The sequence below is a fragment of the Triturus cristatus genome, chromosome 6, assembly GCF_964204655.1.
Source record: "Triturus cristatus chromosome 6, aTriCri1.1, whole genome shotgun sequence".
Taxonomy (NCBI): domain Eukaryota; kingdom Metazoa; phylum Chordata; class Amphibia; order Caudata; family Salamandridae; genus Triturus; species Triturus cristatus.
The window spans coordinates 1,737,829,700-1,737,848,832 of NC_140589.1; the positions used below are offsets into that span (position 1 = coordinate 1,737,829,700).

A 19,133-nucleotide genomic window follows, 5' to 3' on the forward strand; every position below is an offset into this window, starting at 1 on the left:
CTATATTGCTTCGCCTTTTTTTCTTCTTTTTCTTTTTAATTTACTTATTAGTCCAATTCATGAAACTTTGATTGTAATGATTTTATTTTATACTGATAAGAGTTATTATTATGTATTGTATATGGACATCTCTATTCTTCTCAATAAATTTTTCTTTTGAACTTAAAAAGAATTATAAACCAAAAGGTATAGTACTTATGAGTAGGTTAAGTGAGGTGAAATTTCTAGTTTTCTTCCTGATTGGTTCTAGAAAAAGTCAAAGTGGTGCAAAAACATACGTAGGCTTCTTCAAGGCATCAGAATTGAGCTATCTAGAATGTGTACTTAGGTCTTATGTACCTACAAGTGAGTCTCATAGACAATCTGTATTATTTTAAAAATTAGCAAAACAAGTCAAAAAATAGGTTTCTTACTGGCTTTGCTAATTGTCTGTATTAACCCTCATCCAGTTCCTAGGTCCTTGAGTATACCAGGAGCCCATATTATTTCATACGTCCTAGGAGGGGTCCTTAGGACGTTTCTAGCCTTTGGACCCCTGTTTTAGCAAGAAGCGTGAAATTGTTAAGCTTTCAAGATTAAGAGGACAAAGACACTTTTTGTGTCCGAGACTATGAACTCTGAGTCAGGTAAGATTGCTGGTTTTTACCATCACTGGTTCTGGCAAGAATTGTTTTGTGTGTTTATGGTTATTCAAACTCCTGTATGTACAATAGGTATTCCAGGAAGGTTCTCTATAACATTTTGGTAGACTCTGTATGCTTCTTTTAGCAATAATTTAGTCATTTTTAACTTTTCAATTTCAAGGACAGAGTCACTTTTCATGTACCAGGCCAGGTACAAGTTTAGACAACCCCTCCTCCACCGTTGCAAGTCAAACATTTTGAAAAATGTTTATTGAAAAATGACATAGGTAAATTGGCAGTTACCTGATTACCACCCTCCCATATTTCTTTTTAACACTTTTTAGTGTCCCTCACCGAAAACTTAATCAAATTCCAAATGAATCATGAATGCCCCAGGGCATGAAAAAGTGTCTAAAACGAGTACTTGAGAAAAAAAACACATTACAGTGGCCTAATCACATTCTAAACACAATTTATATCTCCAACTAATTCTAAAACCTTTTGTGAGTGAGACAGATCGGGTTTGTGAAGAATCACCGATGATTCAAAAACATCCCCAGTGGGACTTACAAGAAGGTCACTTGCCAGAGTTGAATACCTTCTCTCTCGTGCTTGCCCCAACCATGAGCCACACTAGACCCCAACTCTTTACCACCCTCAAACCTTATTCTTGCAACACCCAAACTCATCTCCCTTCCCTTTTTCTAACATAGATTTACTTACCCAGTTCCCCTTTCTCACTCAACTCTCACTTTCCACCATTTAAACTTCTATTTCTTCCTCTGGGAGCAGAACCTACTGGCCCTTTCCTGTTTTTACACAGTGCTCCCCCTACATGTGAAGCTTCTGCCTTCCCAGACAAGTGTTTTACTTCAAAACTACCCTGATCTACCTCATCCCCCTTTGGCACCCTACCACCAAGTATTCCACACTACAATTCTGGATAACAAACGCCCCACTTCTATACTCTCTGATGTCATATGGTGCCCCCTGCAGCCATATACCTATGTTTGTGCTGAAAGCTGCACTTCATGCACTAGTTTTCCAACAAATCCCACCTCTAATGGACGGGACTACACCTTTACTCAGTGATTCTTCTCATCCTTACTCCACACAGTACTCTCCTCACTGCCCCTGCTCACTTTGTGCATACGTTTTACCCTTTTCCCTATAGCCGTCTGTTTGCTCTCTTCACCTCCACAGCCCTCTACGCCGCCTGGTTCAGTCTTGCTCCTGTCCTTCACCCCACAAATGCACTTAGCGTCTCTCAGGTGCTATACCATTCTCACTTCAATGAGCCTCTTTCCCCTCCCAGTCACTGCTGGTTCCAGGACCCTGCACTGCTCTGGTGCCCTTCCCGTAAGCAAGCTTCCAGCCGTGAGGCAGCTCAGCACGTGAGTAGTGGCCCTCGCTCAAAAGCCCAACCTTCTCCATATCTAAAACCACCTCTGCCCACACATCATAAAATCAGTCCCAACCACCCTAGGCTCTGACTCAGCCTACTGCGGAGGGTGAGCATGCCAAAACACTGGCAGTCACCTCCCACAAGACCTCCTCTTCAGCCTGATATCAACTGGAATCCAGGACTCCTTCAGGACCCAGTAGGCACTTGTTCTTAGCATCACAAAGCATGCAAAGTGTTCTTATCACTAAAACCTACTGGTTCCTCAAAACTGCCACATCAAACAAATAAACCCTAACAAACTGTAAAGTAAATGCTAATAAAAACTTCCACTAACTACGCTCACTCTCACCTTAACCTCCAACTGATACCCGGAGCACACAAAGAAAGCAAAGAGAGCTATCCTTCCTTACATTTTGGCCTTAACCGCAACCTATAAATAAATTGAATACTTCCTGCTTTGTCTGCTACCCTGCCGGGTGCCACTCAACCGAAAAGCCCGGAGCTGGCCTGGTCACCTATATTAGTCTCAGCCATCCATTCTGTAGGTCTGTTTTTTCCATTCGATTCTATATCTGCATACTTCACACTTTTGTCATTTATAATTCATCAAAATATTAAAGACACCACACACATTTGCAATTTGATAGCTTGTTGTGTTTCAGGATTACAACCTCTGTACAACTTCTGTTGTAACAATGTTGTGGCATTTCTAGATTACACATTGTTTGCAGTATCTGATTTCAGTCTGTTATAAATAAACCTGATTTAAGTGCCTTAGTTGCATTGACAATGAACCATATGCCATAATAGCCACTTGTCAGGATCCTTTGCATTAGTAATTTTCCACACTCTTCTATCCAAGCATTCCTCTGCTGCAAACTTATTTTTTAAATTTCAAGCTGGCTTTGAGAAAGCAAAGCTGAAGATTTGATCATAAAGCTTGTTGGCCCTCACCAGTGATATAAATGGTGACAAAATTGGAAGTAATTTTAACAATTACAAATCATTGTTCCTCTGTGTTACTCAATTGTCTGTGTATAAACACAAGTGGATGACTTGTCAGTCCAAGTGAAACTTATTTCTGTGTGGGTCAGGGTTCCTCGTCCACCAATGGAATTTCTGCAAAACAAAAACAACTAGTATGATTTGTGATTAAAAATAACTGAACAATAGCATAAAAAAAACACAATTGCTAAACAAAGGCTAAAGAAAGTTGTTCGGAATTATTATGATCAACATATACCTGAAGCATGGCATGGCGTGTATTGTGATGGGTTGTGCAAAGGGAATTCCCTGCCGAACATGCTCCCTACTCTAGCAACTCCGCATCCAACCGAGTGTCTGCGCAGGATGTCTCTGTGACCCTCCAGCTATATCCTTCTTAGAAACTGAGCTACAAACCCGCCCTATGAATGGATGGATAACGGTTCTCCTTCTTAAGCAGGCCCCCCATTTCTTTGTGATCCTATGGAGGAGAGCTACTCAGTTAAATCTAGTGCAGGCCTTGAGCCTTGAGCTGTGTGCTACAATGCTTCATGCTGCTGCACAAAGCTGTGCTGAGTCTGTGAGGACCTCAGACCAGCTAGATATTGAGCAAGGCCTGGGATAGACCTGCATTCCAATGATGAGTGGCTCCTGGGTATTCCAATAGTAAAGCATGTTAGAAGGGGGGGGGCGTACTTTTTCGCATTTAGCAGCCACACTATGGAACAGCTTGCCTCTAGAGCCCAAGAAACTGGATAACCAATCACCCCGTAAAAAGGACTTGAAGACCTTTCTTCACAAGCAAAGCTAAAGGTTGGCCAATAACAGTCCTACTGCTCGGCACCCAGACACTTCTCTGAAGCAGCTGTTCGTGCTTTAGAAATAGTATTTAATTAATTCATCCATTCAAGGTGTGTTTGATGGGTTCAGGACCATGTCCCGATGTGCCACCTGGTCAGGTTGCCCCTACGCCCCCCTTCTCCCTCGCTGACCATTTAACTTGTGAACGATAACCGAGAAAGAGGCAGTGCTGGGCTGTTAATTAAGGGTGGCAGCTTTTGGGTAGAGTAGAGGTTGTGCAGGAATGAGGCATCCACCCAACCAATCTGGAACCAATCGAGACAGACAGCTGTGCGACAACCGAAGAGGTGGCGTCTGAGTGGAAGGGCTTAAGTCTCAAGGTTCGGGTCAATCCTCGTGTGCATGTGCTAGGCAGCATGGGAGCGACATATTGAAGTGCTGCAGATCATACAACGTTTTGGTCCTCTGTTGCCAAACATGCCTGATTAATGCCTGGAAGATCATTGACAATACCGCCGGGGCTCCGATGAACAAGACTGTGAGACATGCAGAGGAGAGGAAAAACTGTCCTGGGTGCAGGGCTCAGGGAGGAATCTGGCAGTCTAGCAGTGGTTGTCCTTCACTGCAGGGGGTTTATAGGCCACTTGGTTTGTGGGTGAGACCTTTGGTCATTTTCCCCTTCCCTCGTGGCGGGGTGACTGAATAAGGCCTTGCTTCCCCTTCACTCTGATGTAGCCACTTAGCCTGGACACCTGGAATAGGGGAAGATTGGTGACACGGTTTGAACTACTTTCTGTGTGATGGTCTCCTTGGAGTCCCAGCTACTCATCACTTAACATTCGAAGAGTAAGTAAGTACGTTTATTTATTTGCATAGTTACTGAAAACCATTGCAATGCAATAGAGAAAACAGTAAAACCATTAGTACATTCAATAAAATGCAGTGCCGCACATTTATATCTAGTGGTAGCACCTTTGCAGACATAAGGCAGCTAAAAGAGTAACTCATCATAAAACATTCTGTTGTTGCTTCAGATTGATTAAAAACAGCCGCGTTATCAATTAAGAGCCAGGCTCATCGCCTTATGCCTAGTGCCAGGTCACTTACAAAATGCCCTCAGTGCAAAACGTGCTTAAGGTGTTTAAAGTGCTAAACTCAGATTTCATTCTTTTTTTTTGCTGTAAAACTTTTTTTAAAGTTAAAGCACAGAATCAGGTTTACAGCAATTTCATGGGGTACAACAGTCATATCACACAATGAATATATATTTGTTACTACAGATGTTAAGGAATTAAGGGTCTCCAGTTCTAGTTCGTCTCATCGCCATATGCGCTTTGGGAGAAGCACAGATTTCCCCTCTATAGGTGTTTCAGCCTCCCCACTTTTTATCCCACTTCTTGGGGCAGCCTCTTTGTTTGTATACCTCTTTTTCCGCAATCATGCATTTATCCATTTCCGCCACCCACCCGATCGTCACTGGCAATCTGTTGGAACCCCAAAACATCGCTACAGCTCGTTTCCCCAACAAATATCCCAGTGCCACCCATTGCTGCTCCACTTCCGTAAGGTCGGTGGGCTCCCATATATTTAAAATCCCCAATTTTGGTGACAGTTGGAGGTGTTTACCCAGTGTGTCTTTCATCCTTTTAGTGATCCTGTCCCAAAAAGGGCGTATGCGGGGAAATTCCCATTGGATGTGATACAATGTACTATCTTGGCCGCAACCCCTAAGGCAGAATGCATCCCTTCGGCTGCCTATTTTCGCTAGAAGAACACCTGAGAGGTAGGACCTATGGAGTATTTTCAACTGAATGAGGCGGAAGCGGTGATTATCGGCTGTTTCCCTAGGGGACATTAGTGCTGTCTGCCAGTCGTCATCCTTCAACACCCCCAGGTCTGCCTGCCAATGGTCTCGAAGGGGCCAGAGTGTATCTGGCAGGTTATTGCAGATTTTAGGATATGTGCAGGAGATGGCTTTAGTCAGTAGTGGTTCAGTGAGCAAACGGTCCTCTAAAGGGGAGGCATCTGGTAGGGAGGGAAGGTCAGGGATGTTAACAAGAATGGCGTGTCGGTTTCACTAATTCCCACAGCAGTTTACAGGAAAACAACCAAAGATCTACGAGATTGGGGTCGGTACCAAGGAACTCCACAGCTGTTCCGGGAGAAGAAAATCACCATCCATTTCATCCATTATTAGGGAATACCATAGCGAGACCTCCTTTTTTACAACAGGCTGATCAACTAAGAGGGTTTCCAAGTGACTTCCTCCCCCTAGAATGAACTTATTAGATCGTGTGGGTCGCATTGTTACTGCTTGGGCCCAACTTACTATTTGTACATATTTAAATCTTGATAGATTGGGCCCTACTTTACGAACTAAGTCCTCCCAGGGGAGCAAAGTCCCTTCCACAAAAAGATCCCCCCAAACAGCCAACCCAGATTCCCTGAGTGGTGAAGCCAGTGCGTCATTTAGCCAGGTTGGCGCCTCTGGAAGGTCCCATAAAGGAGCTCTGCTAGAGTAATACCCTAATTTAGTGCAGGATTTTATTTTTGCCCATGTTCTTGCCAGGCCCTGTAGGATCTTCAACTTGACCTTTTTGAAGAATTTGGGGTCTCCGAATTTAAACAGAAAACCAGACTGCCCAGCTCCTTCGCACTTCAACAGAGTGGCAAACAAATTGCCAATCCCCACGCCAGAAGGTGTTTTTAAAAGCATACGTGAGTGAGAAAGCTGGAATGCCCAGAGATAAGCCTGTAGGTCGGGCCCTGCCAAGCCCCCCTTCTCTCTCCGACGCCTTATCTTTTTCCAGGCTATCCTTGGGTTTTTGTTACACCAAATAAAAGAGCTTATCTCGCTCTGGAGTTTAGGCAATAAAACGGGTTCAAAGTAAAGAGGAATTGTATTAAACAAGAAAGAAACCCTAGGGAGAATAGACATTTTCACCAGGTTAACTCTACCAATTACAGTGAGGGGAAGGTGTAGCCAAGCTCTCATCAATTTGCGGCATTCTTTTGCAATTCTAGCAAAATTAGTAGGGGCGATCAGAGAGATATCTTTAGTAATGTTTAAGCCCAAATAACGAAGACTCTTATTTGAGCCATTACTAAAGCTGCTGCCGACATCGTTCCACACCAATGTTTCTGTTTTAGCTGCGTTTACCTCATATCCAGAAACATTTCCAAATTCCACAGCCAGCCCAATGACAGCCGGGAAGGCAGAGTCGATGTCAGAGGTCATAACCATGAGATCATCCGCATATAACGCAACCTTCTTCTCCCATCCCCTACATACGAAGGGTATGATGGAGTGTTCTTCGCGTATTTTTTGAGCCAAAGGCTCAATGTAGAGATCAAATAGGAGGGGGGACAGAGGACAACCCTGACGGGTCCCTCTGGAGATAACACATGCATCAGAAAGACCACCGTTAACAAGTATCCGAGCTGTGGGGCGATTATATAGCAGCCGTACAGCCCCTCGAAAATTTCCTCCCACACCAAACTTGGTCAAGACTCCCGACAGGTACAACCAATTGACCCTGTCGAAGGCCTTGGTGGCATCGAGTGTTAAAATAGCCAACGGAGCTGCGTTCAAAGTAGCCATATCGATGGCCCCTATTAGATCGTATGTTAGCTCGAAGAGCTGGCGGCCTCCAATAAAACCCTTTTGGTTAGGATGTACTAATGTTGGGATGACTCGACCCAGCCTTCTTGCCAGCAGAGAGGCAAAGATTTTGTAATCTGCATTTAATATAGATATAGGGCGGTAGATCTTTGGTTGTTTTCCTGTAAACTGCTGTGGGAATTAGTGAAACCAGCTAGGTTACGCAGGAATCACTTGTTTACACTACACAGGGCTTACTATTCCCCACAAAGACTTTCGAAATTTGCAGCTGGTGGTCCTGTGGCTTGTCCGAGATGTGGACTTATGGTGGCTACTGATGCACACATGTTTTTCGAATGTCCTCACTCAACTCCATTTTGGGACGCAATTAGTAACAAACTCTCGGCCTGGCTGGGGCGTCCGATATTAATAGATCTGAAGCTAGTAATTTTTGGAACAGCAGACTGCACACGATCAATGGCTGGTAATCTTCTATTCTACGCAATGTTGGTGGCTCGAGGAGAAATCTGCAAACGCTGGAAAGAACCCACTGTACCATCTCTCTATGAGTGGCGTAGATCCCTGCTCCAGTTCTCTATATTAGATATAGCCAGGGCTGGTAATCGTGACAGGAGAAACTTTTGGAAGTTGCTGGATGGCCTGGTTTGAACTTGTTGAGCTAGCTGGGGGTTTTTTTTTTCCCCAGCTCCGATGATTATTCTGCCATAGTACTATCTTGCTGTTTTTTACTTTTCCGATGGTTCATTTTTCTATCGTCCAGGTTCGCAGGTTTTAACGGCAACGGCATATATAACCTTAAAGTTGGTTAACTTCTGTCGGTTGACTAGTAAGGGTTGAGCTGCTGAGGTGGCCACGGCAGCTGTATTTGACTTGTCATCTACTGCCCTTCCAGCATCGGCTGTGACAGCGCAACGGTACTCTCGCAACTCTCACCACCCATACAGTTGGCTCTCAGTAGTCTGGAACCATGGCAGTAAATGAGGAACAAAAAAACAAAACAAAAAAAAAAAAAAAAAGAATGGCGTGTCGGATTTGTAGATATCGGAACATCTCTCCTTGTGTGAGGGAGTATTTAGTTTGTAGTTCTTTGAATGTTAGGATTTTCCCTTTAGTGACCAAATCGCCTATGCTAGCGATCCCGATGGTGTCCCACTTATCAAATCCCCTGTGGAAACAGAGTGATCCCAATTTTTGCGAGGACCATAGTGGCGTAGCTTTCGTAATTGTGTCCATCAAACCGAGGCGTTTATTGGCCTTTATGCCAAATGACCACCGTGTCTGACATAGGCCCCAGGTAATGACCCCTTTGAGCTTTACAATAGAGTGGCCCCATGTATCCCTCTCGACCTGTTTGGTATTTTTCCAAGTGGAAGACTGGGTTCGCTGGTGATCCATTGATTGATGGTTAATTGGGAGGCCCAATAGTAGAGGCGTAAATCCGGAAGGGCTATTCCTCTGTCATACCACCCTTTGGTGAGTTTCTGGAGGGCAATACGTGGGGCTTTCCCATCCCATAATAAGGTACGGAGTTCTCCTTCTATAGTGGTGAAGTAAGTGTCAGCTATGGGAAAATGGCAATTTTGAAGGACATATATAAATCTGGGAAGTGCTAACATTTTAAATAAAGCTGCTCTGCCTAGGAGGGATAGGGGCAGCGACCTCCAGTGTCTCACATCTTCTTGTAGGCGCTTTAAGGGGCCTAGAAGATTGTGTTCATAAAACAACTTGGGGTCAGGTGTGATAAAGATGCCCAGGGATGTAAAGTCTTCGGAGGCCTGTTTAATTGTGTATCCGCGGGGTAGACGTGGCGGGGGTCCGTGCAGTACATATAAGACTGACTTGGACCAGTTAATAGTGTAGCCCGCGTATTTACCAAAGTTGGTGATTACGTTAAGTAAGCTGTTAATGGAGGCTCGGGGGGGATGCCAAGTATATGAGGATGTCATCCGCGTATAGTGATCTAGGTCTCTAGGTAATCTGCAAACGTCTCTGCTACGTCCTGTGGGTCCGTCACCCGCCTCCCATCTTCCAGTATGAGTTCAGGGACCCATCGCGCCTCGTGATCTTTTTTTTCCAGCCATGCTAGCATTTTCCCAGTGCACTCCCCGAGTTCATAGACTCTGTGTCTCGTTTGAAGTAGTCTAGCTTGGGCTTTTTCCCTTGCTAATGCCTTGTATTCTAGCTGTTTATTTCGGAGTTTGTGGGCTGTGGCTTCAGTGGGAGAAGTGCTGTGATCCGTCTCAACAAGGAGCAGTTCGCTCTCCAACCGGGTTAGCTGTTCGCTATGATTACGGAGATATCCAATTTTTAAAGCTAGAGCACGACCCTTGATAACTGCTTTATAGGCTTCCCATATAGTGGTTGCTGAATCTACGGAACCTGTGTTTTCTGTGAAGTAATACTCTGTGTGTTCGGCAAGGTCCTCTTTGATATCTGGGATGGTGAGCAGCCATGGATGAATAATTATGGGGCCATGGGCCGAGCATCTTCAGATTTCATTCTTAACATGATTCGCTCAGGCTAAATAAGGCTGATAGGGCTGGGTGTAGTGTTGGAGCTACCCCCTATTAAAGTGCGGACTGGTTGGTAAGTAGATTAAATACATAGGTTAAATGAATTTGTTACAGGATTGATAAACCTGATGTATTAAGAACAAGCAATTTACAACGTTAAAGATGCACAAGGTTAGAGTTTATATGTTTAAAATGTTGGCTGGAGCTCTTCTTGCATTTTCTTTGCTCCTTACGAGAATGGGCATTTGCCAGGTAATATTGTGCTATGTGGTCACTGGGTGAAGATAATGCTTTGTGAGGCCCAACAGGAGAGGTTTGAGATTGTTCCAGAAATTTCCCTTGGGTGAAGAACTCTTTCACTATTCTGGCATTTTTTTTCCACCAGGATCAGGAACTTCACCAGGCGACAGTTCAACTGAGGATCTCCAGGTGCGAAGCAAGCCAGCACTGCCTGCCTCCGGGTGCGAATCTCTCGTTGGTTTAAGAGAGGTTTTAGTAGTTGTTATCGTTCTTTCAAAAGGTCTTTCCATGTGCATAGGAGATGCAACGGATCTTCTGGTGCTAAGCCACATAAGCGGGAGGTGGAACCCGCAGTTTCCCTGAGCCAGTGTGGAAGGTGCTGTGTGCAGGGTGGGAGGCCTAGTCGATACTTCAAGAATTTGATTTTAATGACTTTGGCATATCCCAGGTCAAAGAATTTTTAGGAACAGGGGCTGCATAGGTGCTCAAGATTCATCCAGACGTGGGCCCTTTTTGAGAGGGAAGCCTTATGCTCAATCCATGAAAGATTCTTGACCGTTTTCCATACAAGTTTTTTTTAGTGTAGTGGTGTTGTTAGGTGTGTCCCAGAGCTTGCTTAGGCTCATGTTGATAAGGCCATTTTTAAGGTAGTTTGGAGGAGGCAGCCTGCAGGTTTCAGATTAAACATGGAGGTCTGGTCTGGTCTGCAGACTTTGTGCCGCGTTATTCTTGCTGATGAGCATTTTTCTACCTGCTCTGCAGCACCTAATTAAACAATGTTGCAGTTGTAGGTGGTGAAATGCCCATTGACAGGGTAGGGAGGAGAGATGGGGAAATGGAGGTGTGGGGGGTTTATGAGGGGGAGGGTGCCACCGTAAAAAACCCAGAAAGTACCTATCACCACGTGACAAACATCCGAGTAAGGAGTGAGTCGGTGTTTGGCCTGTTGCCTTGTGGTGAAATCTCTGCAAATTGTCTGAGTCCTCTGCTTTAGAGGTAGGCCGATGAATGTTTCCCTATTTGGACAGTGGGGCTGATGCTGATACAAGCCTATGCTCTTTCGCTGTGAATAGAGAAGCAGCGGAGAAGCAGCATCCCTCCAGATAAACAAACTGGACAAATATGCCTTCTTGAGAACAAGATGGAGAAGAGGGAGAGACACAGGAGTGTCACCTGATCTGCTGGACTCTGGGATCCTCATCCCCCACTTACGGAAATTCAGAACACTGTAACCAACTCTAGCACAGTGACAACACACAACAATCAATTCTTCTAACACTAAGATGATTGAAAAAGAGATGAAAGAAGTGTTAGATAATGTGACGAAGCAGAAGCTGTAAGGGAGCTAGTGGTCAACTCACCGATCTTCTGCCAGAGAACTAAAGATGCTCAGGCAACTCTTACCCCGTAACGCAGTACGCTAAGTGGTTATTTCTGGACATGTAAGGGACCAGAGTGTGGAGCTCCTCATAGATCAAACCAATGCCGGCCTTGTTTTTTTTCTTTTTGTGGCGCATGCTAACTGGGCACTGATGGTTCTTTCTCTGATGAAGGCGTCTCTATCTTGCTGAGATTCCTGAACTATAGGTGCCCCAATGTGGCCCCAACACTACCAAGATAAAGGGCCCAACCCCATAATCAAAAATCAGGATCTTGCTCTTTGTGGACATTACATTGGCAGTATAGAACCAGAGATGAAGAAACTCCGGGACCTGGATAGAAAGAATATGATGGTTTTTCAAGGCAGGGCGTGCACCACTACAGACTGGAGTTCCTGGCACTTACGTTTGCCAAAAACTTATAAGAATAGCTGTACAGTTTAAGGATTGCTAGTCGTGGACAGGGTTATTTATATGAAATATTCTTTATAGCACACTGAGACCGTGAGCTATTAGGGCGCTTTACACTGAAGCAGGAGGTATTTTTGTGCATACAGTCAAATATTTCTCAAACATTTTGTGGCTACACAAGGATTAGGAAAATAGAGTGATTTACAATAAATTAGTTCATAATGCATTCTGTGGATAAAAAGGTATTATGGAAGGATAACTAGTGAGACATATTGTTGGAAACATTTGTTGATATAGAAGGGTTATGATGCATGTACCCCCAGAAACACTACTCCTGGTAGTAGATATATGGCTCATGCTCATAGAAAAGGCAGCCCACCAAGAACCCTTGAAGCCTAGAGAGGTTGTTAGGAGCCGGACTGTCAACTAAGGAATGTGTGGGTGTTGACAACAGTACTCATGGGACACAGCGGGTTAGCCACGTTTGGTTCACTCTGATTCTGAGCCTACGATGGTGAGGGCTGATTTGATCTATTTGATGGAACTGATGATTGTGAATATGTTCGGCTTGGCGTCAGTCTTCACCATACACAAGGCCTCACTTGTTTTGATGGCAGCTGGGATTCCAATACTTCATAAAATACTTGAATCCTTTGTTGATTACTTACCTGTGTTATGGTGACAGATGGTTCCTACTTTTGGAGTTCAAGCAGATGGAAGGCTGAAGTATGAGAGTGTGGACTGGGGGTGATGTGCATTAGAGATGGCATGTTGCTTGTTTTGCCATTTCAGTGTGCGCATCAGGTCTGGTGGGTGTCTGGAGCAAAAGTCAAATAAGATGATTTGATGACGAAGGATGAGTGCTAGGGGTCATGTTGACCTGCAAGTTTATGATATGGAAAGCTATTTGGCTCCTTCAAAATTAAGCATGAGGCTGTATCAAAATACAGATATTTTACTGTTCCAAGAGACTCATTTGACGGGTACTAATTATCGGGGCAGTTACAGTCAAGGTTGCTGGACAATGCTGGGCTCTTGGACAGAGGTGATATCTACCAGAAAATCTATTCTTTTTAGGTCATACAGAGGTGGACTGATATTTAAGTGCCTATCTGATTGTGTCCCGCGAATCCTGGGGAAACTTTGCTGGATAGGCTAGGCTAGGGTTCAGAGATGAACATCTCTGCTGAGCAGATAACCAACATTTTTTGAACAGCTGGACTCCGGTAAGATGCCTGACGAAATGGCCTCCTGACTGTTGAATCTATTTAGAGGGCCAGGCAAGAAGGAATGCTGCCTGAGGACTATCAAACTGCCAGTAGCCTGGTACATAAAGAAGGTACATCAAAGGATAACTACTGCTCTTACAGACCATCTCCCTCGGGACAAGAATGCTGGCTACGGCAATGGGCAACAGATTGCAGACCGTGATTGCTTCCTGTTTATATCTAGATCAGTCTATGTTTGTGTCTTAGCGGTCCACTAGACTGAATTTTTGCAATATGTACAATGGTATGGAATGTATGTTTACCTTTGAGGAATCCCATCTCTCCTGGCTATTGAAGCAGAGAATGCCTTCCACTATACTAAGTGGAGGTTCCTGGTTGCACTGTAAGAGAGAATGAGTGTTGGGCTGGACTTTGCATCATAAGCTACCTTGTGCTACGCAGAGCCAATGTTTTGGTGAGGATTAATGGCAACCTTTCACTTTAATTCATGCCACAGAATGGGAAAACACGTGATGCACTCTTTCCCCAATTATTTGTGATGTCTCTTGAGCCAGTGATCTCTTGGATTAGGTTTGATCAGCTTCTTCTGGGCTTTAAGTGGCAGACATACCTTCACGAATAGATTCTGCTGTAGAAGGACAATATTTTGTTTGTCTGTATGTATCAGACACCTGAGAAATAGATCTGACCATAACACCCGTCTCAGATCTGGCAGAGGGTCTTCGGTATCCTCCCTGGATTGCATCTCAGACTATTATCTGAGGGCTGTTACCTCCGGTATTGCTCTTTCTTGTGGATACTCTAACTGCAGATTCCTCTACCTTGGAATACTCCCCAGGTGCCAGACTGGATTTGGAAACTTTTCTTCAGCAGAGCTCCCGAATGCTGCTAGGTGGCACTATGGGGCTCCGCAATGGCACAGTACCTCCCCAGAAGTGACAGCATGGAGCCTTCTCTGCATGCCGAAGTCAGTTTCTTGTTTCTCCCTTTAAACACCCTCAGAAGCAGAGCATCAATAATTGTTGTCACCAATATGCTGATCTCTAACTTGGGACCTTTTTAGATGTTGAGAAGAGATTACCCCACAGAATGGAGAGGTGGGAGAGCAGCGAGAAATCTGGAGTTAGAGTTTCCAACACAAACAGTGTTACTGAAGGTAAGTTACTTGTTCTTCTGATGGACACTTATACCTGCAGATTCCTCCCCTAAGTGTAGATACCAAAACAGTACCTCTCCAAGTGTAGAACAGACTTAGACCAAAACGTCCTGCAGGACCAATCTGGAAAAGCGCCCTTCTCGCACGACCTGGCTGCCGAAGTAGTAGTGATTTCTGAACATATGTGATGACACCACTTCGTATCCTGACTGATGTCAAGGACAGGCACTTCATACGTCAATGCAGTGGTAGCAGCCTTAGCCTGGTAGAATAAGCTTGCAGACCGTCCTGGAGCTGTTTCATGGCCAGTGTGCAGCAGATATTAATGCAGAGGACATTCTACCTGGAGACAGTCCTCTTTTGCACAGCCTTCCATTTCTTCGCCCCAGAGAACCCAATATGTGATGTTAATATTTTATAAAGCGCCTGGTTACTCCAGACGCGGAGTGTCCCAGCGCTAGGAGTAGTCCTTGCCATTCAGCTTAAATTTAACCGCATACTGGCCATTAACATTCTCTGGTTGTGGATTGCCTGAAAAAACATGTTTTTAGATCTTTGTGAAACCGCATTAAAGAAGGCTGCATCCTTAAGTCTAAGGGGAGAAGATTCCACATTTTTTCTGCCAGCAGACAGGATTTGCCACCTAAGCGAGCCCTATAAACTTTAGGAACCAGCACTTTGGCTTTGCCTGAGGATCTAAGATTCCTTTTTGACTGGTAAGGTTTGATCAGAGGGAATAGAAAGCACAGGCCTTTGCCATTTAGAATTCATGCACGATATTATCAGCGACTGGATAACTGTTTTTTTCGCTGCCTCGGGCAATAAGTCTATGATTTCCGAAGCATCCCCAAGATGCCAAAGCAGGTGCCAGCCAGTGTGGAGTTTTGGTAGTCAAAGCTGAGGTCTGTATCACACCAAAACCCTAGTAAAAAGCTGATTGTCCTCACGGTGTTCTTTGATACAAACAATGTAAAAGTTTAAAGCCCTGTCAGGGTTCAGGCGATGCAGTCTCTTTTTTAGAGAGGTGATGGGGAGCCAAGAACACCGGCAGTGTGACCGACTACCCTACGTGAAAGGGAGTCACAGCTTTTGGCATGAACATCACCCGAATCATCAACACCAACTTGTCTGGGAAAAGATAGTGTATGGCAGTTGAACTGAAAGTGCCTGTAGTTCATGCATGTGACAAGCTGACATGATTGTGATGAGGAAAGACAGTCTTCAAAGTCAGGAGACCCAGTGAGCAACTATGCATCGGCTCGAATAGCAAGCACATGAGAAATATTATGACTAAGTTAAGCTCCCACTGTGGCATCAGAAATGGCTTGGGAGTACATTTGTGTGTTGAACAATTAATAAATCTAATCACAACAGGTGATACAAGGTTAGATGGTCTGGTAAATTCAGAAGGGAAGAGTCCAATGCAAAGGCTTTGATGGGATATGAATAAAGCAAACAAAGGGAAGTCAGAGCTTTGTTTGTAAGGCAACAATCTTACGAGCGCCCCACTAGGCCACACATTTGTCCCAGCACAAGGCATAAATGAATTTTGTGGCAGGGCACCTAGCCGTAAAAATGACATCCACCACCTCAGATGGTAGGTCTCATGCAGGAAGCTGCTGCTGCTCAATCTAGATTGCCCAGATTCAAGTAGGAGACCATGCTCTACTTCTGTCACAGAAGCTCATTACAAAGTGCTGGCCTGATCGGAGGACAGATGTTCTTGCCCAAAAGTTCTGGGTACCACACTCTTCTGGTCCAATCCAGAGCCACTAGTATGACTTGGGCCTGGTTGTTTTAGATCTTTTTCAGAACTTGAGGCAGTAGCGGCAAGGGTAGGAAGGCATACAGGAGTCCTGTGTCCCATTCCAGATAGAATGCATCTCCTAGTGAGATGACCTCCCCAGCCTAGCAAGGATGCAACACTGTCAGCTCTGGGTAGGTAAGGGAGGAGAGTCCTTCCGCAGGAACAATTACATTCAAGCAGCCCCCACTGCAGATCACGGGCAGCGATCTCGAGATCTGAATGACATTTGTCAAACTTCCTTGATGTAAGGCCCATTGGAACTTCGCATTCCTTGCTGAGTCTGAATGTCCCACCTGGCACAGTTGATTAAGTGGATGCAGGAGCCTCAAGGCAAGAGGGGTGGAGGGATAGCGATTGTTCATCAAGCCCATTTAAAGTTATGTGTTGAAACATATTTAGACTTACCAGCTGAGGCACTTTATTTTACCATCTATTTAGGGAACTTCTTTAAGTTTCAAGGCCTATTAGTCTATCGCCCACCTGGGCCTAAGACTTCCTTTCCACAAATGCTAATGAATCACCTAGAATCCCGTACGGACCCCCACCCTTTTATTCTTCTTGGGGATTTCAATTACTATTTGGAACTTATGAATCATCCAGACTCAGCCAAGCTGCTTGAGAATCTGGCAGCTCTAGGTTTTAACCAAGTAGTTAATGGTCCCACCCATCGAATGGGCCATACTTTAGACGGTATTTTATTTTTGTCAACAACATAGAGTTGGAGCTCGTCAGTATCACTACTCTTCCCTGGTCTGATCATAGCGCAATTCATTTTAATATCAAATCAGGACTACCAATACCTCCACTTTGTCCAAAGCCGGCAAAAACAAAGATTAGACAATGGTCTAAGGTCTGTGCTCATAGGCTAATTACTGCACTTGGTCGCTCGCATCCTACTCTTAGTAAGGATAATTCAGAGGCGGCTCAGCTCTTTAACGAATGGTTGGCGACAGCAGTTGACGAAGTAGCACCTGAAAAGCTGCTACCCGTTAGGAGAGCTAAGCCATCTGCCCCTTGGTATAGTAGGGAACTTACGGCCCTAAAGATTGCCTGCAGAAGGGCTGAGCGCCTTTGGAGGGTGGACTATAGTGCCGAGAATACAACCAGGTATAACTGTGCCCTATCACTATATAGAAATGCACTAATTGCAGCAAAAAGTTCATTCTATGCAACAAGGATTAGGGAAGCAGGGAATTCGACCAAGGAGCTCTTTAAAACAATAACTGCACTCTGAAAAACCACCTCAGGATAATACATTTCGGCCTGATCAAGCAATGTGCCAGAACCTTGCCTCCTTTTTTCAGGAAAAGGTTCAGCTAATCTACAAAGATTTTATAAACTCGCAGCCAGACCCAGAAAAGCAGGGGCAACCACTGATAAATAGAACTACGAGTCATCCAGGTCTAAGGAAATTTCCATCAATAACGAGAGAAGAAACTCGTAGATTGATTACCCTAACTAAATCAGGTTCCCCTAAAGACCCCTGCCCCCCTTCAATCCTGCACCTGGCTGCTGATGTGATTACAGGTGAATTAGCACCTTTAATCAATCAAGTACTGGAGTCTGGTAGCTACTCCTCAAGCTGGAAGATAGCTACGATTAGACCGCTGTTAAAGAAACCTACATTGGACCCTCACGTACCGAAGAATTACCGCCCTATTGCTGCACTACCTATTGCAGCCAAAATTTTGGAGAGAGAGGTCAACAGATCTCTGATGAATTACTTAGACTCCTATAATCTGTAGGACTCTACTCAGCATGGTTTCCGTGCACAACATTCAACGGAGTCAGCATTACTTATGGCAGCTGAGGAGATTCGCAGCATAGTGGACAAGGGAGGCAAGGCGATCCTTGTTCTCTTAGATCTCTCGGCGGCCTTTGACACCGTTAACCATACGGTGTTGATACAAAGGCTACAGGAGATTGGTATTGAGGGCTTAGCGCTGTCCCTTCTCTCTTCTTTCTTGGAAGGAAGGGAGCAAAGTCTACACTGGGACGGCCTACAGTCTGACAGCTTCCACCTTCCATGTGGGGTTCCACAGGGCTCGGCGCTGTCACCTACGCTATTTAATATCTATGTGACTCCTCTGGCCAGACTCATCAGGAAGCATGGCTTTGCCTTTGTCTCTTATGCAGACGATTCCCAGCTCATCATTTCCACCGGTAAACAATCCAACGACATGGCTCTTAAATTTCACAGCTGCCTGTCGGAAATTATGAGCTGGATGCATGAGAGTTTCTTGAAGATTAATACTGAAAAGACAGATCATCGAGTTTGGCCAGGGGAATCCCCTGTGGAACAACTCCTTGTGGCCTTCGAGGGCAGGGGATTGTCCCTGTCCTGTGCCCAAGGTGAGAAACCTGGGCGTGCTGTTTGACTGTCAGTTAAACTTCTCAGCCCATGTCAACAGCCTTGTATCATCCTGTTTTTTTCTAATATGGACCTTGCGCAAAAATTTTCCCTTCATTACGCCAGAGCTGCGCAAGACCGTCATGGTGGCACTTGTGTTATCCAAGTTGGATTACTGTAACGCCTTACTGTTAGGGATAAATAAGGCGCAGCTTAAAAGGTTGCAGGCTCTGCAGAATGCCGCGGCGAGATTACTTCTGGACATTCCCAGAGATCAATCGGTCTCTGCGGGAATTAAAACCCTACATTGGCTCCCAGTCCAACAACGGATAGAGTTTAAGGCCATATGCTTGGTTCATAAGGCTGTTTTTGGAGGCGGAGCCAAGGATATCCAGAAATTATTGACCCCCTACACTCCTAGCCGTGTGCTAAGATCCAGCACTTGGAGCCTCATCCAGATCAGTAGGATCAGGAAAGTTAGATGGGGAGGCAGAGCCGTCTCAGTCCGTGCCGCTCGACTTTGGAACAGGCTTCCTTGCTCGCTAAAATTAGTAGATAATCATCTACGTTTCAGGAAAGTTTTAAAAACTTGGCTTTTCCAAGAAGACCATAT

General features: G+C 44.9%; 1 protein-coding gene across 6 annotated transcripts in view; it reads right to left on the minus strand.

Annotated features, from left to right (window-relative positions):
• Positions 1-2,660: 2,660 nt before the first annotated feature.
• SUSD4 (sushi domain containing 4) overlaps positions 2,661-19,133 on the minus strand; it is a 419,536-nt gene continuing 403,063 nt past the window's right edge. For all 6 annotated transcript variants that reach the window (XM_085612987.1, XM_085612985.1, XM_085612986.1 and 3 more), the window contains one exon: positions 2,661-3,147. In XM_085612987.1, coding sequence (XP_085469113.1) covers positions 3,119-3,147 — 29 coding nt within the window. In that variant the 3' untranslated portion in view covers positions 2,661-3,118. The remainder of the gene's footprint in view (positions 3,148-19,133) is intronic.